The sequence below is a fragment of the Brienomyrus brachyistius genome, chromosome 5 (assembly GCF_023856365.1).
Source record: "Brienomyrus brachyistius isolate T26 chromosome 5, BBRACH_0.4, whole genome shotgun sequence".
Taxonomy (NCBI): Eukaryota; Metazoa; Chordata; class Actinopteri; order Osteoglossiformes; family Mormyridae; genus Brienomyrus; species Brienomyrus brachyistius.
The window spans coordinates 8682088-8703972 of record NC_064537.1 but is presented as its reverse complement, the minus strand read 5'-3'; the positions used below and the strand labels follow the sequence as shown (position 1 = coordinate 8703972).

The window sequence follows — 21885 nt, the reverse complement described above, 5'->3', positions numbered from 1 at the left end:
GTGTTGATGAACACAGTGATTATGCATCATACGGTTTTATCATAATAATAATGGTACCTACTGTATATTATTCAGATTTTCAATGTCTACCACCTGCTGCTTTGTTGCTGGTAGCTTTTCTTACACCACGATCTCCGTCAGACTTCTATAATCCTCTTCTATTTCTTTGTTGATAAATCCAACATGCCATGTGGACTTCATCCAGTCACTTCGGTTTTCCCTGACAATCCACAGACAAGCGCTTAAGCTAAGTGGTTTCCCTAATTTCGTGTGCCCTGTGATGGAGTGGCATGCCATCCAGGATGTTAATAATTCATTTATCCGTCTGTCTACCCCAATCTTGTGCCCTGTGCTCACTGGCTTGGCTCTGGCCACCTCAGTGACTCTAATCAGAATAAACAGTTGTAACATCGATAGGTGGATGAGTGGATAGATAGATGGATGGAGATATTCTGACCCCAACCATTTAATGAGCATCAATGCGTGAAGTTAAAGTTTACAGAATTCATTTAATTAGATTAATTTAATTATTTCCCCTAAATTCTAATCGTCAATGAATTATCCGGGAATATTAGGTAAAAATACAGAATTATATTAAGTGGGCCAGGTATCCAGGCATTCATCACTAACGTAATTTTTGCACATATGGAGTGAGGGTGGGATTCGTACCCCAGCTGGAGGTGTGAGTGCTACCCAGTGAGCAACAGTGCCATGCACAGCAGTGCTATTCATTATTTCACTAAAAAGTAATTAAAAGTTACATAACACGGACACTTAAAAACTGTAAAAATCCAGCTGGTTTATTTATCAACATGTATTTCCTGTTGCAGTAAAACTCTGGACTTACAGTATTACTTTCAAATACTTGATACGCAACGTGTACTTTTTTTTCAAAACGAGCTTTAAACACGCCTCGTTAACGTCAAAGTCCCACCTACAAGGCAAACCAAGGAGTCCCAACTTCAAGTGTAAACTAGAGGGGCATTGAAACCAGGAAGATGGCGTCAGCAGTCGCCGGAGTTCTTAGGTTTTATGCATTAAAAAACAGTGCAATCCTAAAACGTAGCACTTCATGCAGGTTTATGGACACATCGCGTCTTATTCAGTCTCGAAACGCCGTGTCGACGTCGACCGGTGCCATTCTGCCTAAGCCGACTAAAGTAAGTTTGGGGGAGATTATAAGTAAGCGGCAATTTCTCATGACGGGACCATTCTGGATTCATTAAGCAGCTATCGGGAAATAATAGTAATTTAAATTATTCATAGCTGTAAATGTTTCGCCGATGGTATAGAAGGAAGTTTTTTCAACTCAGTGGAAGTCGGCGCCTGGCTTGTTCGTTAAATCTGTGGTTTTGGTTCACTATGAGTTGAGAATACATCTATATTCAAATTTATATTTAAAACATTATGGCCTATATTAAAACCCCGTAAACGTTACAAGTATGTGAATTGTTTTAACGATATATTTGTAATTTACAACACTCGTTTAGTCTGATACGCAATATAAACAGTGAAACGTACATATTCAGGAAGTCTCAGGTGGAATGAGCTCTAATCAAGAGTCAGGTACTTACAAGGGCGTAGCTTTGGTGTGAACTTCGGGGGGGGAGGGTGATTATTGGGGGGCACAACCATCCCGCCACCTCCCGTAATTTCACCCCATAGGTACTTGATTGTGAAATTAAATCTTGCCATGCGTTCATATTATATTCATACACCTTTCTGTGTCTAAATGCTAATATCTAATGATCTTTCTGTATGATATAACTATATGTGATTTATTTTTTTATTTGTTTTGCAATTCGCAGATCCCCTTCGGAATGATTCGCATTATGATTGTCGTAGTCCCTTTTCTACTTATTGGAACTCAGATAAGCAAGAACTTTGCCATTATGCTTGAAGAAAACGACATCTTTGTTCCCGAGGATGACGATGATTAAACCCTGGACAAAGGTTTGTAGATGCCATACATGTGCGCAAAAAGGTTGCGGTAAATGGATGGGGGGGGGATCGGGGACTATTGTGGAATGGGGCTCCGTTGCTCGAAGCGGTACAGTAATCTTCCTGTATAACTTATATTCGAACTTTATATTGATGCGGTAAAATTTTGCGTTGTCATTTCTCTGCATCTCCCCTAAATGCGTGTGTGTTAGCGTACTCACCCCCCAAAACAAACAAACACGTACTTTACAGGGCTGCCACTGCTTTGATTTATGAATGCTATCGACACTCCCTGTAGCCTTTATGATTCTGACGTAAGCTGACGTTGGCTCTGCAGGTAACACTGCATTCCTTTGAATATTTTTAAATACGATATTGTCAACATATGTATAGCCCTGGCCTTTACATCGAGGAGGGTTTTGCTGACGTCATACAGATCGGGTGATATCAAAACCCAGGCCATGCGGACTTATTAAATTGTATAAATGGGGACAAAGCATCCACAAACCACCACCTGTATCACAGATTAGTCACCTTCATACATTTTTAAAAAGTAAAATATCTGTCAAAGTGACCGGAGCATTGAAGGTGAGTCTCATAATTTATGATCTAGATTGTTTAGGAAAAAACTAGTTTCCTTTTTAAAAATATCAGGCATTACTCACAAGTCCCACCATGTCTTATTCATTCCTACAAAACCACAACCGCTGCTGCTATTGGGTTCTTTATTTTAGCGACAGAGCCGAATGCTTTTTATTAGACAGAAAGTATGTCAGTCCCCCGAAAGGAATCGGTCATTACTCCAAAACCATTCAAACTTAGTGCCAGTCAAGTCATTCGTCCAGATAGATTAACATATGAAAAAAATATTCTGGTTATTTTACATATTGGTGAAACAGAAGTTTTAATACATGTGTAATTTTTACCCTAAGACCTTGACCAGGATGTATGGTTAGAAGTGAGATGAATGTAGGGGTGGATCTATGGATGGCCCACTTATTCAGATTAAAAATATTATTAAAAAAGATATTGATTTGAATTAAATCATCATTTTGGCTAATTACATTAAATGCGAATTGTTTTGTCTTATTGTGTATAATAATATTTGGAACTGCCTCTCTTACGTTTTTCGACTGCCGTTATGTTAAATTGTACCCATAATTCTGTGTGAGTTTTTCGTCGCTCGTTAGTAGGGTATAGTTGTATTTTTCTCGCGGTCACATATCGTAAATATCTAAGCATGTTTTTAAAAATATGCGGTAATGAGTTTCATATACGCCCAACAATATTTAACTTGGGGACACCTATCGGCTACTCTCTGTATCAACCATTGGATGGATGTACAACTTTATTGATAAAACCGTCATTTAAGACATTTATTAGTAAATAGTAAAATTTCGTTACATTTATTTAAGGGACACTATAAAGGATTGGCTCGCGGGCCCAATGGTGAATCACTCTACTGACCATTGGATTCTGATCATAGTGCCGTAACCCAGAGCCAAACACTGCCCCCAATAAATTAACATTATATATAATACATAGTAATTTAACATTATTTAAAATGTTAAATCACTCGTTAGAACGTGATTACAGGTCATTTTATTGAAAATATGAAAACGCCATTGGACATTGTTGCATGTCTTTTCTTTCTAGACTGTTCCACACTCTTTCAGTCCGCCATGTAAATCTATAAAAGAAAAAACACCTTAAAGACAGTGGCAAAAGCTCTTACAGATCCATTTTGTATGTTAGAAATAGTTTTATGCAAATTAACCTACAAAGTGACAGGCAGGAACTTCACCACTGAGCTCTATGGGCCACCAGTCAGCAGAGCTGTGTGCACAATGCACTCTTGTTGATAGCTGGTTCTAAGTGTAGCCCATGGACAAAGCACCTGAAATTGGAATTTCAGTACTAAAATTACCCAGGGTAGACATTCAGATTAAAGTATGAGCTAAGCAGTTGTAACTGAAATGGGACCGGAACATTCAGCATGTAATAACACTTTATGCTCAGTGGAAATTAAGGGGTGTTTCACACAACATAGTTCAGCAAAGAAAAATAGGAACCTGAATTAAAGCTGACATTCTGTACACTAGCCTCATTTTCACCATTTGATCTGAACATGCCGCAAAAATACTTCACTGAACCAGTATTTGTGTTTCTGGCTCTATAACCATTTGATTCTTCTTCTCCCCTTTCAGGTTGAGGGGCACATCAATGTCAACAAATCACAGAAGAATTCTAGTATCTCCAAAAAGAGGTCTTAGAAACCCAGCAGAATTCACACCTCACATTTATTAACAGAAGAACAGAAAGTAATGCAGTATCATCAGTGTTTATTAACATTTGTTGTATTGGTGTGTCAAAATATAGCAACTGTAACGTACTGAACATGTGGCAAAAATGATTCACCAGTTTATTGAATATAAAAAAAACTTAATATATTATTGGTCACAAGAAAGTAAAACTCAGTTGAAAAATAAAACGTTGAAAAAAACAGGTCTGATGTCAAATTGTCATTAAAATGATTTAAAACACTTTAATTAGTTTCTTAATCTTGTGACAAGTGGCTCTTTAGAAGTTAAAATGGTAACATTTTCACAGCCTGCATCATAAACAGAAGATAATCCAGTATTTGCTACAAAATCTGATTCTCAAGTGGTGAAACGCTGACCCATTGACTCCCAAACACAAAAATATTGCAGCACCATGAAAAATGAGTGTTCAAACAAAAGCATTTTCCAGGTTTTTCAAAGTTAGATCCTCCTGACAGAGTGTTTGAGCAAAATTAACATTGGTGCATGTCAATGTACAGATTCAAAATGTAGTATAAACAAGCATAAAACATTTGCGGGTGTTTCTCTGTTTGGCCCAAGGAGTCCCAAGAGTGGGGATTTGTAGTTTTTGTGAATTTTTACATACAGCAATCTCAGAAATTCTGAACACTGCAACTCTGTGGACAGCCATCTGATTTAATCAACTTTGGCCCATGACCCAGTCAGTGACATTCATACATGCTTAAAGAAGTCTGAAAAAAAATTCTAGAAAAATAGCCTGCAGACACTGCAAAACAAGGGAAGGTGAAAAGTAGAAGTACAGAAGAAAATGCAAGATTTCAAAGGAAGTATGAGAAAATGTAAGTGAAAACCACCATTCTTTTTTTATCCACATTCATAGGGCCCTTGGGTACCAAGGGAGAAATGGGGTGATAATTGTTTAAATAGACCTTATACTCCAGTATTTTGCCACAACTACAGTGGTATAGCATTTAAGTTCTTCTATTGTCCCTCTGAAAAGATACTGCCCAGTTCTGAAATGTGCAACAGGAAATGCAAAAGAGTGAGCCAGTACTTTGGGGAGGAAACTCGTTCCCTCGCTGCAGAATCACGTGTCCTGGTATCTTCCTCTTCCTGCCAATCTCCGTGTCACCACAGGCAGTGTCAGTGCCGGCCAAAGCCAACGTGGCACTCTAGAATAGCTTCACTGCCAGTGCAGCCCCCTCTGTACGAGACAGAGTGAAGTTGGCTAGCTAAACCAGCGCCCTCTATGTTACCTATTGGGTTGACCGGCATTGGGCAGCGTTGAGCACGTTGGAGCCCCTAAAAATGAAGCTTTTTGAAGACAAGCCAACATGACTGTCAGAATGGCAATGGCCACAGAGCTTCTCTCTCCTAGGGGGAGTTGGGTAAGGGGGTTGGGCCGACCAGCCTCCCTCTCCAACCTGGCTGCAACGTCTCAGTGGGACATGCTGTTCCCCAGCTCCTGGCCTTCCCGCAGGGCGGCCATCGCCAGCCTCAGGTGCTCACGCAGGGCCTCAAGCTCCCGCTCGCTGCGGCTCTTGGCCGCGTTCAGCTCCACATTGGCCTCCTTACACCGCTCGTACGCCAAGCGCTTTTCCTACCAGAAGGAGAACAGGACAAAAATAGATGCTATCCTCAGTCTTACTATAATACATCCTTAGGCCTGATGGAGACGCTGAGCAGCTTAGGTGTGGGAGTTTCCCCTAAGGTGCACCCTCATAAATATCATCTACAAACCTTGCTGAGGGAGAGCAGCTCGTCCCTCAAGCAGCCGATCTCCTTATGCAGATACTGGACCTCGTTCTCCTTCACTCGGAGCAGCACCTGCCAGAAGAAAAATAGCGAGTGTTGGCTGGTACATAGGCGTTGCCTGAAAACAAGCCCACGGGAGTTTTACTTACGCAAAAATGTTCTGAGGGACCAACTAAGCAGGGATGCGTTTCCTAAACGACGACGGAAGTTAGCATTGACGACACATCGTACTATGGTAGTATAAACTAACCAACATCCGAAGTATGACTGTTTCCCAAAACCGTCGTACCACAGTAGTTTGAACTACGTTAGTTAGTTGGGACTTCCGTAGTTCGAACTACAGTGGTTCCTGCGCTGATTGGTCAGACTCACGGCGAGTTGTTAGCAAAAGCTAGCAAACTTTATAATGTGAATGGTGTAACTTTCACAGCCGGTCGCGTACAAAAACTCGCGAACTGCGTAATATATAAATAAATAATAATCACATACACACATACATTTTACACAATAGCGATATATAGTGCTAAAATAATGAGACGCTTCTTGGCGTGGTAGACAGAAGAACTGTTAGCTATGACTGCATTTTGTGAAAGACGCTCCATCTGTAATTACGTTGATTGCAGTTCATTGTGTTTCAATCACACTACGAACACTTACAAATTCTTGGTCCAACGTACAGAATGTTAGTGGCTGACTGGAATAGACAGGTGTGTGTAATATCCAAACGTCACAGGTGGCATTTCCCCAGTACAAACGCATGGATTCCTATCTGACCGCTGTAGTGTCATTCTACTCTTCCATTATGACAATGACACCTGTCAGTGATGAAGGAGAACCTCATCAAAGTGCTGCACTCTCTTCTAAGGTGATTGTTGTCCCTCTGAAGTTAAGGGTGTAATGAAGAAACCGCACAACACCCAATGGTCTGCATAGGGCTACAAATACATACATGTATATATACAAGGGATAATGATTTATTATTATTAATTTTTGGGTTTTATTCTTTTCTTTTTTTTAGTAATTTTTTTATTTCTCTATTTTTTTTTACTATATGTGGCAAAGTGTGCCATATGGCACAATGACCACTGGGTACAACATCCTTTACCGAGCAGCACACTAACTGTATATGCTACTACAGGGGCGAGCAATCTTACCCAGAAAGGGCTGGTGTGTTTGCAGGTTTTTTTGGGATAACCGTTCGATCAGTTGCTCAAACCCATATGTGCGAACTCTTCAGTCGATCAGTCTTCTACATACTACTCTAAGTAGGGATTTGCAGCGAAAGGCTGCATACCTAACGGCCCTTTCTGGATAAAAACCCCTGTGCTAATACAATACTTTGCAGTCTGAGAATTCTCCCTTTTACTCACCACAGACAGTTACCGTTCTTATGACCCGAGACCCACACAACAATTACGTTTCAAACTACATTTTCAGGCCACTTCACATTATATGTGATCGTAGAGCTAAATTATTCCATACTAGGTATTAAAGATTATTACATTTCTTACTTACACAATGACTACACCCTTCTTAGACTGCATTTTCCACCATCGCTGATTTACTTACCTGGAACTAAGCTTCTAACGACAACTCGAGAAATGTAGTTCGAACTACACAACTTAACGACAGTGTTTTCGGATGTTCGTTCGAACTGTGGTTTCGGGAAACACCTGCGTCGTACTTGCATAGTTCAAACCACGTTAGCAACTATGGTTTTGGGAAACGCACCCCAGATGTCTAGGTCTCACGTCCTCTACAATCTGACTGGTTATCTCTCAGAATCAATCATTTTTTTTTTGTTCTGTCCTCAGAACAGTTTTGTGTAAGTAAATCTCCGACGAGCTGAAAGCACACCTACGGTCGACAACCAGGTAGACGGCCGATCACAAGATTCAAATTTCAAAGGCAGCGACCACTAGGTGGTGACAGTGATCAATTGCAGCAGTGTTCCCTTATCGTTTCTGCCTTACCTCCAACTCGCAGGAACTGCACTCGTGGCCGTCATGCAGGACGCGGTCTGAGCCCTCACACTCAGAGCTTGAGCGCAAGTGGCTTATCTCCTTCATCATATGAGACTGCAGATCCTGTGAAGAAAGAGCGAGTGAGAGAGAGAGAGAGAGACAGAGAGAGAGCGAGAGAAGAACTTACACCAGGGCAGGTCAAACTGAACAAGCAAAGGGGCATGTGGACACCATGTTAGTTAACAGAGCCTGGAGACACGTCACTCACAGGACAAAGAAAGATAAACCAGCTAACAGGGAAGCTTTCTCTGTTTGGTAGCTTTCCCTGGAATCATTATCTTGGCAAAAAAAGCTTGCTTTTTATTTTTAAAACTTCCAAGTTCTACAATGACTGAAGCAAACTCAGGCACCCAGATAAATTCTACAGTAACTGTCAATGTCAGAGACAAAGAGTGGTGCAAACAGACGGCAGAGAGGAAATAATCACATACATCGTTCCCACGTTTCTACGATCTACAGCAGAACGACGTACAGCAGCAAACCCTGCCGTGAGAAATGGCACAGTCCAAACACTGAGTTCTGCTTGGCGAGCTCAGTCACCAAGCTGTGCACAGGCAGAAAGGACCCAGGCCTTGAATCTCCTGCTGCAGGGGCATCAGATAAATTGCCTGACCCTACACTCAGACCCCAAGCTTCACTCTCAATTGTATACACACACGTCTCAAAGGAGAGCATGAAGGGATACGTGAAAGGAAGCATTCCGATGTACCTGTATTCCAGCCAGCCAGGTGCTGACAGAGACCCACAATTACTCACTCACCCGATTCTCCTTCTTCAGCTGCTCCAGCTCCGTCTCCTTTCGGCTCGCCTCTCTCTCCATCTCCCTGTGTCTCTCCTCCGCCCTCCTCAGCTCCAGGCACTTCTGAGAGTACCGCTCGGACAGGCTGTCCAGCTCCCTCTGCTGGGCCTGCCGCTCAGACCTGGAACGGGTTTTCGACGGTGACACTCAGACGCGACGGCAGCGAGATACTCGATAAGATAACTGCAAGGCAGGGAAGCAAACTGTTCAACATACACATCCTGCTAGACCACAACTAAAATTCAGGGATGCAAGTGCCCCAAAATGAAAAAGGCCCAAAACCACCGACAACATTTTTCCATTAAGAACTTTTGCAGATGCAGTCTCCCAGTACACTGTCCATGGTTCCATCTCCCATCTTAACTGGTACCACACGATTCAACCAGTCCAATTGGAATTTGTTTTTCAAAACCTGAATAAATCTCTTCCACATGAGCATCACTTTTTCGCCCCAATATTTTTGCAGCCATTATTTTACTATTTAGAATAAAGACATATACACACTATAAAATATATATATATAGAATTATGCACTGACCAAAAATTAAACATATCAGCAGCACTCTACATACATCCCTAATGCCCGGGGCCTGCATTTCACGAATCACCTTTGATCATGCGGCCAAAACAGCAAAACCTGCACCGGATGCATGCTGTCCAATGAGCTGTAAACATGCACACATGCACTCGCTTCTTCACAGTCAGATAACGCATCCGAATTGCACCCGAGCACACGAGGGTCCGGGAGTCCAGACAAAGTCACAACATGTCTACTTCGTTTGGCTTCCAGCAAAAGATAAATCCGGAGAAATAATGGGACTGATTTTTGATCAGCGATGCTTAAACGTGCGCCATGTGTGTCCCACGGCGGGTCAGCTGTGCCGTTTGGGCGGCTGCTTTCATCTCAGCTTGCCAGACCTACTTTGTATACAAATGACAGCGCTTACCCATAATCCCACTACTGGCACCTCCGAAGCAGTGTGTGCGTGTGACCTACAGCTCACGTGACTCACTGCGTCTGCGGCATGGCCTGCAACTCGGCCGTCCCTCCACCCAGCCGCCTCGCTCTCGCCACTTCCTCCTCCAGCTCCACCCTCAGGGCCGTCTTCAGCACCTCCATAGCTAGGGGTGTGAATTTGCGGGGGGGGGGAGGTTATTATCTCAGCCCCTTCGGTCAGAAAACCAACGCTATTTGAAGCTCCCTCCACCCTGCAAGAAGTATCACTCCGGATCGTTCTCTTGTGATGTTCTTCGATGGTGGAATGAGCTGCTGAACCATGTACGGTCACCAGACTCCCTCTCTACCTTCTGGAAACATCTCAACACCCATCTGTTCCATGAATTCCTCCACTAGCTTGATACCTCTGTATGTCCTCTGAATGTCTGCAAATCTTAATGTTGCAAATTTGGTCATCGAATTGCCTTATTAGGTTCTGCCTAGTCGACTCCTCCACAACACGTACGTTTGTAATGTGCTCCACTCACTTGTGTCTACTAAATACGTCTACTAAATACGTAAAATGCAAATGCAAGAATGTAAGTATACATTTACGGTATAAAGGATTAAATGAGATCAAATTTCTTGTCATAAAAGTGCAAATGTACATAATATGAATACACATTTGCTCTGTTATGGCAAGAAATTAAAAAATATTTAATCCGTTATACCGAGAATGTGTACGTGAGTATCAGTTATGTCGATCCATGGTAGTGACGTAAACGCTTAGTAGCCCAGTCCGCTGCAGCATCGCCTGGCATCTCACCACCCAAACGGGGATCCCCGCCCACTCACCCTGCACCGTGGCCTGGGCCTCTTCCCGAAGCAGCCGGTCACGCTCCACTTCCAGCTCCCTCACCTGCCGTTCATGCCGCCTCTGTAGCTCCTCCAGGGCCCCCCCGTGCGCTTTCTCCATTGCCTCCAGGCTACGGCCACAGGGGGCCTCTAGACCACACTTCCCACCTTCTCTTGCAAACCTCACCTTCTGTAGCTGCTCCACCTGAGCCTTCAGCAAGGCCACCTGATAGGGATTGGAAGAGGACAGAGGGTGACATCGCTAACGCACAGCTGGAGAACAGCAGAACAAAATAACCTCAGCTATCAATATCTCCATTCCTACTACCTCCTTCAACAGCACTTCATTGGCAGGCCGGCTACCACAGGATCCAATTGGGGGCAGCGACCTCATCTCTCGCAGGGGCAGTCTTTCAAACTCCACCCACTTCCTCTCAAGCGTCTCTTCCAAGCTGGAGGCGGAGCCTGTGCCCTTCTTCAGGTGCACAGCATCCCACAGACTGCTGCCAGGTGGCGGCTCCTTGGCAGGAACCCCAGCCTGGAACCACCGGGCCCTGTCTTCCAGTCTTCGGGCCTGTTCCCTGTCCAGGCCCTCTCTGGTCTCGGGCGTGCTGATGGGCTTTGTGGGGGCTTGTGTGTCCATCACCGGTGCAAGCTCCACGTAGTCTAGCTGATGCGGGGTGGGGGCCATGACCTCAGAGCCTGAGTCCCTGTGACCGTGCTGAGAGGGAAGCTGACCAGGCAAAAGGGGACAAGACGTGTGGATCTTGTCAGTCCTGCTGTCTGACAGCCTGGAAAACAGGAAGAATAGTAATGAATGAGGCCCAGAACACAGTACAAATTACAGCAAACCTGGTTTAGACAGCATATCAGCAGCAGCGTGTGTGTGGGTGTGTGCGTCTGAGAGGAAATCAGGTTTGTTAAGTCAGTGCTGTCGTATGACACTGTTACACGGACCACACTCCAGCTGTAAGGTGCACCTGAGTGGGACCATGGGGTGCTTTGGTGGAGGAGTCCAAAATGTGCATCTTAAAATTTTAGTTTTTCTTACTTCCGGTTCACAGGTATGGAAAAGTTCTGTGACTGGTTGGCATTTGCCCAGCTGTGGTGTGGACCAAGCTCAAGACCAGCTGGGTCAGGCATACCCACCCCCACCCCTCCCCCCCCCCCCCACTGCGGGGAGCTGGTTCTGCAGCTGTCTAAACTGACACACCAGAGGCGTGAAGTAAAACTCTATCTGAACAGAGTCAAGTACAGCAGCAGGAACTTACTGCATGATGTCGGGCGAGCTGCTGGGAAGGACGTTCTTCCTCAGAACCTCCAGCCAGTTCCTCCTGATCCCCGATGTCATGGCAGACAGGGTGAACGCAGCCCCCTGGGTCTGTGCGCAAGTGACGAGAAAGAGTGGACGAGCAGGACCTTACAAGTCAGCATTTGAGATAAACACTAACCTGAAAGCAAACATTCCAAAACAAACACTCCATCCACAGAGCATGTGAGGATATAATCCCAGATATACACACAATAGTACAAGCTTCGACCTTCTGAGGAACATCTGAAGGTTCTGTCTTCCCTTTCACCACCAATAGTGAGGTGAAACATTTTGTGATCATACATAACAGCAACTACTGGACGCCTTCAAATTCAAAACAGATTCCAGTACTATCCACCTGGATCTGAAAACCATAGTTCTTCTCCACATCAAACTCGGACACCTCCACACAGGACCTCAGGTCAATCTCCCCGTCCAGATCTTCCTTCTGACATGATATTAAAGAGATGACAGACACACCATCACTCTTCAGTGACTTAGTAGCAAAGCTGAGTGTTAGCAATTTACACCATTCCAAGTATTTTAAATTAGCAGGAGTTTGTGTTCGTCTGGGTATACGTCACTCCTAAACAGTAAAATTTGTCTATGTCCTCCCACGACATTTCCTGGCCTCGCTGCTTAGCTCACAGTCACTTCGCTCAGTGAAACTATCTGCAAATCAGTACTGACACATGCAGCTCAACTGAGATGTTTATCTCGTGCCACATGTCACGGCATGCGAGATAGAGAGGGATCAAAGGGCTGCTTGTGAAGGGAGTGAGTCCCAGGCTCCATATGCAATTTTAGGTTAAAGAGTTAAAAATAACTCTAGTTACACCATTCTCTTTTACCATGCACTTACATTTTGAGTGAATCTGAGTGAGTTTCTAAAAGGCTTCTTCTGCTTACATTTTTTACAATGATTGATTTCTTTATTAATTGTAAACGTGTCTTAGTTACAAATCAAACACTCAGCAAAGAATCGAGTATCTGATTAAAATAATTTTAACCCGGAGCCATGGTACGGAACCACGGTGAGGATGAAAGTTCAGGAAAACGATCGGCATCTCATCTCACCTCCTCTGCTCTGGCATCCCTGTAGTACCTCAGGCTGGCGTCCGTCAACACGAACCAGTGCTTCCGCCACTGGGGAGACACACCAGACACCATGTGACACAGCAAACCTGACCAGGACCTGCTCAATCCTAGCTGAGACTGCAAATGAGCCAGTATGATCAGAAAGAAATTTTATTAAGAGCACACAAGGGCTGTCCCAATCCTTGCAGGAACTCCAAGTGACTTTAGTGTTTCTCTCTTTGAAACTTTAAGTGTCTAAGTGCAGGACAGAGTCTGCGTGCAGGGACACTTCTAAGCTCCCATTTAAAAACAACAGTGGAAAGAAGTTCCTTGATGGTGTGTCACGATGCTAAAATGTTTCAGCGTAACCCCCAGTCCGCCAAATATCCAGGCAGGCTTGCTCAGGCAAATGGAAGAATCAGCTAACCTGCTGATGCAACAAGGGACTCTGCAACTACCACCTCTGCCTTTGAGCGAGTTTTGTCCGTTCTAAAAATAACTGAGCAAAACGGCAGTAGCAGAAAGGCCGAGTACCTCTCCATCGTCATCTAGCTTCGACATCCATCCCTTCTTGAAGTTAAGGAGATCAGGCTGCAGAAATATGGTCAGGGAAATAGGAGAACATTATTCAGCACTTAGCTTTGAAAAAGCAGAAGCACATTAACAATGGTCTCAGTATGCATTTCCTACATCTATGTACATGTGTCTGATTACTGTCGGTACCATGGTTCAGGTCACAGAAGTGACATGTCAATGCATCATTAACATCAGTAAATAGTGAAGTGCACAAGAGTAGCTTAAAATGGCAAGCAATTGAAAATATGTGGGTATATTTTCATAGCTAATTTTAATATTGTATGCATGCAAACCGAGGCTGACATGTTAAAGCCACAACCCCCAGGAAGCACGTCAGACACTCAGAGGAACGAGAGACGTTGACTGATATACGCAGCCACTGCAGATACCCTAGCAGACACAGAGAGAGACGGCTTAATGGGCTTCATTCATCCACGTTCACCAACAAAAACATTGCAGACCAAATATTTCAGTTTTTTTCTGCTCTAGTTAATCTCTTTTTCCGCACATCATCCAAAAAGCAAGCTGCAGACCAGTAAGTGACTGGAATTCAGAAGGAGAGCCAGACCTTCGGTAGGATTCTTGAAAACGATCTAGGTGAACACTGAAGGACATTGCAACAAGAGCTACACAGGAAATAATGAAAATGCTCTTAAGTGTAGTTACACAAAAGTTCAAACGTCCCCCTTTTGTCCAGTGAATCGTTTCCCATTGTGACAATATCTGGTTTAACTGGCTCCGTTTTTGAATGCATCGGAGATACAGGTCCTCATAGTTATAGCATAAGGATGAAACACAGCCATGTATTTCAAATTACACCTAGGGGCCCCAAACAAATCGTACCCAACGTTAAAAACGAATTCTGTGAGGAATTACTCTTGCAGCATTATAAACATTACAAGGCGTTTCAATGTGGAATTTGCATATGTGTCTTTGTCTATGATATTCTTAAAAATGATGCTTCTAAATAATGACGTCCATGATGCACACACTGGCTGAACACTAGATGATCACATGGAGTCTCGGTTTAATTTCAGTTAAAGCTTGAATGCTCCAGAAATCAGACTGCCTCTTAGCTGTGGATCATTCACCTTGAATTTACATGTCCTATATAAATAAGTCTGAAGTCTAATATTCATTGGTGCATAGCTGTAATGGAAGTTGGAAAACTAGCTCTGTAGTTAATAAGAAGCCGAGATTACAGAAAGAGAGATAATACCTGCCGACGATTAATCAAAACAAGTTATTATACCGGCCAATATTTTATTCTTACAGGAGGAAAAAAAAAGTCTCCTAAACCAGGTAGAGAAAACACATTGACCAAAACCTCTGAAGTGTCTAGAAATGTGTTGTACATATGGAATAATCGACTACATCCGACACAAACAGAAGAATTAAATGAAATCGAAAGTTTACATGACAACGTCAGTTATACATTATGCTACCGAAAGTGGTAATTCATAATGAAAATGTCAAAGAGCAAAGTCACATCAGGAAGAGCCTGTACTGAAATACATCGAACACCGAAAAGAGGTTATAAAGGTTTCGTTTTCTAACAGAAATACCCGTGAAAAGCTATTTTTCGTTAGAGCTTCTATCGTTATCGTTAAGTATGCGTGAGATGCTAGAAACCCGTCACACGCTTCAGCTGCGATGTTACTCAAACTACACACTTGTTTTCCCATCAACAATTTAAAAACTGGTCAATTAAACAGCAGTCTTCACTAGCAAAGCATGTTCTTAATGGTGACGAAAACTCCACGGTTTAAAATTACAGGTAAACACTCACCGTCATGTTTGTCACCGGATCCCAGATCCAAGGGGCGAAAGAGAAGAGAAACGCAGGCTTCAGCTTGTAGATTGATTAGCATATGTCATCTCAATTAATATAGCAAAGTGATAGCCCCTGCGAGTCGCGCCCACATAACAGCCTAACTTCTAACGTTTACATTTAGATTTCCTTGACTTTTACATGCATTTTAAAAAAATCATGGGTTGGTTTAAAATGCATCTATTTTCAATATCATAATTACTGAGAAGTTACAGCCACCGACAAGTGACTAGTTCCTGGGCGGTTCCACATGGTGAAGTAGGCAGGCCCTCGCAGTGAACCAAGGGCTATTGCACGTAGCGATATTAAGCCCATAAACGGAGAGTAAAGGGCGTTCCAGCACATGCAGAAGGCGGCGCGAAGGTAAATCCATGTATGCACACTGATCACAAGCCCAGCAGACACTGAGATACATAAGATAAGGATTGGTATTTTGCTGTTCAGTTCAGTCCAGTCTTTTGCTTAGTAAAGCAGTCACTCACTGCTTTTAATTTTATTTCCCGAGTTGTCATGTTCTTAGACGTGAGTTGGTGTCAGGAATCCTGAGTACAAGCCCTGACAGCACCGGCAGGAATGCTTACAGAAAAGGATCATACGAATAAGGAACACGGCTATCATGTAGCCCAACCCACGATAAACGTTTACCGTAAAAGAATAAAAAATAAATAAATAAAAAACACCCAGATTCAGTCCTTTCAGAGTTAACAGGCAGATTCATGGCCAGACAGATTGTATACGAAGGTAACGGAAACATAACAGCGAAGAAAGAATTAACAGACACCCAGACACATGCTTAAAGTGCACAGGTTCTGCAGTAACTATTGTGGAACTTGTAGGCAAACCCAGACGAACGTGCCTTTTCCATTGGTCGGTTTTCCACTGGAACCATCTGCAGACGGGCAGTGTCACTCTCTGTCAGTGTCTCCTCCCGGTGGTCACCCTGTAATAAGTCACAGCCAACATAATCCAACCACTACTGACGAAAGCAGCATTCTTGTTTTGTGTTGCCCATTCTAACCCAAAAACGATATAAATAGTAATCCTACTCACTGTGCATTTTGAAACCTCATTTCTCCCAACACTACCAATCAATTCCTAGGACAGATGAAATACCCAAATACCCTAAGGGGCGGCATGGTGGTGCAGTGGTTAGCACTGTTGCCTCACACCTCTGGGACCTGAGTTTGAGTCTCTGCCTGGGCTACATGTGTGCGGAGTTTGCATGTTCTCCCCATGTCGTCGTGGGGTTTCCTCCGGGTACTCCGGTTTCCCCCCACGGTCCAAAAACATGCTGAGGCTAATTGGAGTTGCTAAATTGCCCATAGGTGTGCATGTGTGAGTGACTGGTGTGTGAGTGTGCCCTGCGATGGGCTGGCCCCCCATCCTGGGTTGTTCCGTGCCTTGTGCCCATTGCTTCCGGGATAGGCTCCGGACCCCCCATGACCCAGTAGGATAAGCGGTTTGGAAAATGGATGGATGGATGGACTGATCTGAGAACCAAGCAGTAATGTAAAAATATACTGGAACTATGTAGGAACAAGCACATGTATTAAATGGAATGCATAATAGATTATGTATGTTGATTTCAGTCAGTGTTTGCTTTTATTGCCTTTTCTTGCAGAATGGGCACCGTTGCAGAAAACACTTCTGGAGAGTAGATTTCCCAAGCACCCAATTGATGTGCATGTTGCGCCTGAAACAGTTTGAAGCAGGGCTTACCTGAGCACTGAGTGAAGCAGTGGATCTGACACAAGGCACTCTTTCACTGTCTCCGCCTTTCCTCTTCTGCCGAGTCCTACCTCTTTCCATTCCTCTACCTCGTTCCACCGAGTTGCCCCACTCCTGATGGCCATCCGTTGGGCAAATTTGCCTGACCACCACGCAGAGTGATGCAGAATAAAGGATGTTAGATAACTGACATATAGACTAACTGCATATGACCATATAAAGTAATACAGTGCACCATATGCCAGTATATCGTACATTTATAAGTTGCAGCATTAGCATTCATATTTTTACTGCAATGGACCAATACGGAAATGAGCAACACTTTTACTAACTTGTATTTTGTCTAACAGAGGAAATGGAAAAAACTAGAATATGTTTGTCTTACATCAGTTACTCTGCTTGGCAACTATTTCTTAATGTGGACAAACGAGAGTCCACAGGGTAGAAGGATTTTAACATTACAAAACATTGTTAATCTGGTTTCTTTTCTAAGTTAATAAATGTAGCATACTCTCATATTTCTTGCCTAAAAACGTAGACAAATAATCAAATATAACTTGCAGGTACTGTTTTATTTAACTGAATGGTTATTAGCAGTATTTTATTTGTTTCATCTTATATGAAAATTTACTTGCTATTCCTCCTTACTTATATGGCCTGATGGGACTGTGGCTTTGACTCCTCCCCTTTTCCCAAAGTGCTTCCCTCGGGTATATGATCTTGGTTTTGGGGATGTCAGCCATTACAACATAATCTTCCATTTTCATGCATGCAACACCCGACTCTGAGGAAGCGCGACTGGATTCGGACTCCAGGGAGCTTTGAGAGATAGTATGCCTTTGTCTCTGAGGGGAGGGGCTCTGGTGTGATGACCGTGTATACTCTGGGGAGGGGCTCCGCAGCTCTAGGCCTCTCTCATTGCTGCTTGTACCCTGACCCCAGTCATCCGTTTCCATGACAGCAGTGTGAGACTTCGACAGCTGAATGGTGGGTTTGGTGTCCAAAAGTTGCCCAGGTTTTGAGGAAGTTTGGAATGCTGTGGTGCCGTGGTATGAGTGAACAGAAGCTATCCAGGATCCCGATAACGATGTTGGTCTGAGGATACTTGCATCCTGGCTGGAGGTAAGTGCTATGAAGTTTGCCTGTGATGGAGAATTCTCAGATGCCTTGCAGTTCCTGTGGCTGCTGGGATGACTTTGGTCATCTTGGTCAGAGAAACGAGAGGAGCTGTCCACCTCAGCTTTGCTGCTCGTTTCACTGAATGCAGAGGAGCATGAGGCAGTCATCCCAATGGTTGTATCAACATCTTTACATAAATATTCAGAATCTAATTTTGGACCATTTGAGCTCTTTGATGGGCTCCTGGGTTCCTCTCTCTCTTCTGCAGGAGTGTAATTAGAGAATGGGATTCCGTTCTGTTTGAATGGGGAAGGGCTCCGAGAGGGAGAGGAGGATAGTGAGAAAGTGGAGCCGTGTCTGGGGGATGATTTTGAAATTCCAGATGAGGAGCGAGAGGGAACTTGTACTTTTGGGTAGAAGCCATCAAAAGACCACTGTTGGGAGGCGCCCAACTCTGCCTGTTTGAAAGGGGTGGGGATTAGCGTGCAAGGGCTTGGTGAACGGGGGCCTTGTCTCCCCTGGGGGCCTACTCTGAAGTTTGAGTGCAGCGAGTATTTGGGTGGAGAGGGACTCCTCCCAAATGGGTCAACACCCGAGCCCCGCCTTTTTGAGGGCATGCCAAGTTCCGAGTTTCTGAAGGGGATGGAGGCCTTGGGTTCTGGGAGCCTGGTGCTAGGGAGGGGGCGGCCCACTTCGTAGTGCCGGAACGGGGGTGACGGGCTGTTCTCCCGGAGAGACTGACAGCTTCCTGCCCTCCGTAGAGGAAGTCCAGCTTCTTGTCCTCTGTTTGCTAAAGACCCTACAGATAACAAAAGGTAAATAAGACCAAAAGCAAAGGAGGTGCTCAGAAAAGCTTTAACTATGGCTATAAAAATGTAAAGACCACATTGCTATCGAAGACCGTATTGCAGGTTATTATTGACGAATTTACTTGCCTACATGCACAATATACGAAAAGCATCACAATCTTGGAAAAGAATCATGGTTAGAGTATCGCCGTTAGAGTATCTGTCTCTAACCTGTGTGTCGACCAAAACTGTCTCTGCTGCCGCTCTCTTCCATCCAGCTCTGACGATACGGTTTGCAAGGGGCAGGATCCAGGCGTGTCATGGCGTGATTTACTGGTGAACGCAGAGAGGGTGATCAGCCTTCCCTGCATGTCTGATCGTACGAGAACCTAGGTGCTAACCTGGAGTCTTGGGGAATGGAAGTGTGAGAAGAGGCCAGGCAGAGGGGATGTAGGGAGAATACGAGAGAGGAGCAGAACTGGTGAAGTGGATGGTGGTCCACTGAGATGTTTGGAGGAGCATGGAAACTGGACGGTAATGGAGGCGGCAGAAGAAGGAAGTCGGACACGTAAAATGTGAGAGAGTGCCTGGGAATTCATGCAATGTGTTTTGTATGTTCTTCTGGAAGCAGCTTGGTGGATTTAAGCTGCATGAAGGAGCTGGCAGCATCTCCCAACACAACCTTAAGTCTACATCCAGCTCTTGTAGAAGCGTCGCATGTACAGAGACACAAAAGCCACAGCGGAAGAGACCATTCCAGGCTCTTCGCAGGACAGACGCACATGCTTATAATGGCCTTACCTTGCCTTGATGATGATGTCCCTCGTGCAAAGCATACAGTAAGATATCAGAATATTTGGAAGGTCCAGCCGCTGCTTACTGACATCATGGCTGCTCAGAACTCCCCTAAAAGACATAATACTGACCCATCTGAGCAAGAATAAAGTCCATAATCAAATTAGCCAAAAAGCACCGTCTAGCGATGACCATTAAGGGCAGACTTGCTATCATTTGTTCATTAATGCTGTTAAAAAAACTTCACCAATGACCACTTAGCTTAACAATGATGATTTCTGCGCAGAAAAAAAAGCTAGCAAATGTAATCCTCCAAAAAGAAAGGAAAAACACTCTTCTCGGAATATGGAATTCGAAAAAATAACATCCGCACCAATGTACACTGAGAAGCACCGTCACACCTAAAACACACACAGGCACACTGTCCCTTTAGCTTGTTTGAAGGCCCTGTGGTATGTAGCAGTATAGACCTACCCAGACGCGGTCTGTGCGGTGGTGACTGTGGGTCAGCATAGTGAAATGCAGCAGTGTGTCGGGCAGCTCGCTCCGTCCGAAGCCCTCTCAGCCTCGGCGTCCGTCCACACCTTCTCTCACTCGCTCGGCCGGGCGATCGGGATTACAGCTCTGTAACTCAACCCAAGCCGTGGTGCCGGTCATGATTATTTTAACACTCTTGCACTTTTATGTTAAAGTGACGACCCTTTCCCCCCCTGCCCCTTCCTTCATCGTCCTTTTGTTTTTCCATTTTCACATGCAATTGCAACATACAATGTACTCAGTATCTTTTTCACGTCTATTAAATGTTGTGCATTTAGCCATTAAATTGTCTGGAATAAAAACATATATAATGGACATCTACAAGTTACCGAATCGGCGCGTTCGGCAGTGTTTGTCAAATTTAATAAGTTATACGTAATATAAAACACCCCGTTTTAATGTATGAGAATGTATGTGGATCATAGTAACGTATTCCCAGTTGAATGAGGAACTCAATGAATTGAATGCGTTCCGGTTCCAGCCAGGGTGAAGTGCATTAGACATGTGTACATTTTGTTACTAGATATGCTGAAAGGCTTGTAAAGGATCTTTCCATTAATTAGTAATTTGAGCCGTATTCCTGCCCCCGTACCTTGTGTTTGCTCCTCCTTCCACCTGTGTGGAGCACCCTGTGGTATAAAACAAAAACGTATTTTGCATGGATGCACCTTTTGTGAGTCCCGACTCTTTCGGCAGAGACAAACGAACATCTATAGTTTATAAACACACTTGCTGGATCCACTTCTTGAGGGCCTGACCCCTCTCATCTGGTAACACTTCACAGCCTTGCTGCTAATGTTACCCATATCAATTTCAGGCTGCCTCTGTACTATCTTTCTAATTTCTTTGATGGCTTTTCACAGGCCAGGCTAATTCCTGCACCTCTCAGTCATGTTTATACGCAGCTCACCTCCATGTACACTACCAGTCACATGTTATTGCACACCACATGTTTTTAACCACTGCAGATTTTTATTCTTCTTAAGCGTCGGAAAGTTGAGTGAACAATGCAATATAAACAAATGAAAATATAAGTCAAATAAAACAAGTTTCCTTTTTAACATGGACAGAGTGTGTAACAGTGCATGTCTGACCTCTTGGTATGTGATGATGGCAGAGTCAAATTCTAGGCTCTCCTTTAACTTTAAACACACTAGTTAAGTGTTTCATCCCATGAGACAGACCAGTATTTAATGTCCCTTGCAGAAAGGATGCCTCGAATTTTCTCCGCTGTTATAACTGCTAGAGGAGGTTACTTTGATGAATGAAAGATGTGACATTTTCTTGCTAATAAAGGTACTCAAACTGTGGACATACTGTAAATTTATTTGTTAGCAAAAAATATTGAGTGCATGTTAAGTGAATGATACGTGAGTAACGTGCAAATGTAGATAGTCTCAATATGTGCAAAAAGTTTTGACGAATAGCGTACCTGCAGCATCCAATCTCATGCCAAGGTGCTGTACTGCTTTGTGTTTGCTTCGAGGGTTTTGTGCAGCGATGAAGGA

The 21885-nt window shown here is 43.9% G+C and overlaps 3 protein-coding genes across 4 annotated transcripts; 1 reads left to right on the top strand and 2 right to left on the bottom strand.

Annotated features, from left to right (window-relative positions):
* Window positions 1–924: 924 nt before the first annotated feature.
* On the top strand, window positions 925–4490 carry LOC125742554 (essential MCU regulator, mitochondrial-like). Its single transcript, XM_049014660.1, has 3 exons — window positions 925–1160; window positions 1809–1953; window positions 4149–4490. The coding sequence occupies exons 1-2, from the start codon at window positions 999–1001 to the stop codon at window positions 1938–1940; spliced, it is 294 nt and encodes a 97-aa protein (XP_048870617.1). The 5' UTR covers window positions 925–998; the 3' UTR covers window positions 1941–1953; window positions 4149–4490.
* Window positions 4224–15645, bottom strand: LOC125742518 (TRIO and F-actin-binding protein-like). The gene is made up of 12 exons (XM_049014602.1): window positions 15369–15645; window positions 13538–13594; window positions 13004–13072; window positions 12285–12374; window positions 11886–11995; window positions 10943–11405; window positions 10615–10840; window positions 9836–9944; window positions 8784–8943; window positions 7973–8086; window positions 5985–6071; window positions 4224–5844 (listed from the first exon to the last, which is right to left on the bottom strand). Exons 1-12 carry the CDS (start codon window positions 15372–15374, stop codon window positions 5683–5685), a joined length of 1653 nt encoding a protein of 550 aa, XP_048870559.1. The 5' UTR covers window positions 15375–15645; the 3' UTR covers window positions 4224–5682.
* Window positions 15646–15874: 229 nt separating this feature from the next.
* On the bottom strand, window positions 15875–20404 carry LOC125742517 (DNA-directed RNA polymerase II subunit RPB1-like). Of its 2 annotated transcripts, XM_049014600.1 has the most exons (6): window positions 20315–20404; window positions 19847–19951; window positions 19277–19378; window positions 17787–19056; window positions 17130–17280; window positions 15875–16350 (listed from the first exon to the last, which is right to left on the bottom strand). In XM_049014600.1, exons 3-6 carry the CDS (start codon window positions 19365–19367, stop codon window positions 16204–16206), a joined length of 1659 nt encoding a protein of 552 aa, XP_048870557.1. In that variant the 5' UTR covers window positions 19368–19378; window positions 19847–19951; window positions 20315–20404; the 3' UTR covers window positions 15875–16203. The 2 variants fall into 2 exon arrangements, with proteins under 2 accessions (XP_048870557.1, XP_048870558.1); XM_049014601.1 differs by lacking the exon at window positions 20315–20404 and having other exon boundaries at window positions 19847–19980.
* Between the last annotated feature and the right edge of the window lie 1481 nt (window positions 20405–21885).

Excerpts from the sequence above, each read along its gene's own strand:
- LOC125742554 (XM_049014660.1), top strand. The coding sequence starts at position 999 with ATGGCGTCAGCAGTCGCCGGAGTTCTTAGGTTTTATGCATTAAAAAAC. Across the intron at positions 1,161-1,808 it reads TTCTGCCTAAGCCGACTAAA|ATCCCCTTCGGAATGATTCG; the intron begins GTAAGTTTGGGG and ends TGCAATTCGCAG.
- LOC125742518 (XM_049014602.1), bottom strand. Across the intron at positions 11,996-12,284 it reads ACTATGGTTTTCAGATCCAG|ACCCAGGGGGCTGCGTTCAC; the intron begins GTGGATAGTACT and ends ACTTGCGCACAG. Across the intron at positions 6,072-7,972 it reads GCAGTTCCTGCGAGTTGGAG|GTGCTGCTCCGAGTGAAGGA; the intron begins GTAAGGCAGAAA and ends TTCTTCTGGCAG.
- LOC125742517 (XM_049014600.1), bottom strand. The coding sequence starts at position 19,367 with ATGACACGCCTGGATCCTGCCCCTTGCAAACCGTATCGTCAGAGCTGG. Across the intron at positions 17,281-17,786 it reads AGTCCCATCAGGCCATATAA|GCAAATTTGCCCAACGGATG; the intron begins GTAAGGAGGAAT and ends CGTGGTGGTCAG. Across the intron at positions 16,351-17,129 it reads CTGCTTCACTCAGTGCTCAG|GGTGACCACCGGGAGGAGAC; the intron begins GTAAGCCCTGCT and ends GACTTATTACAG.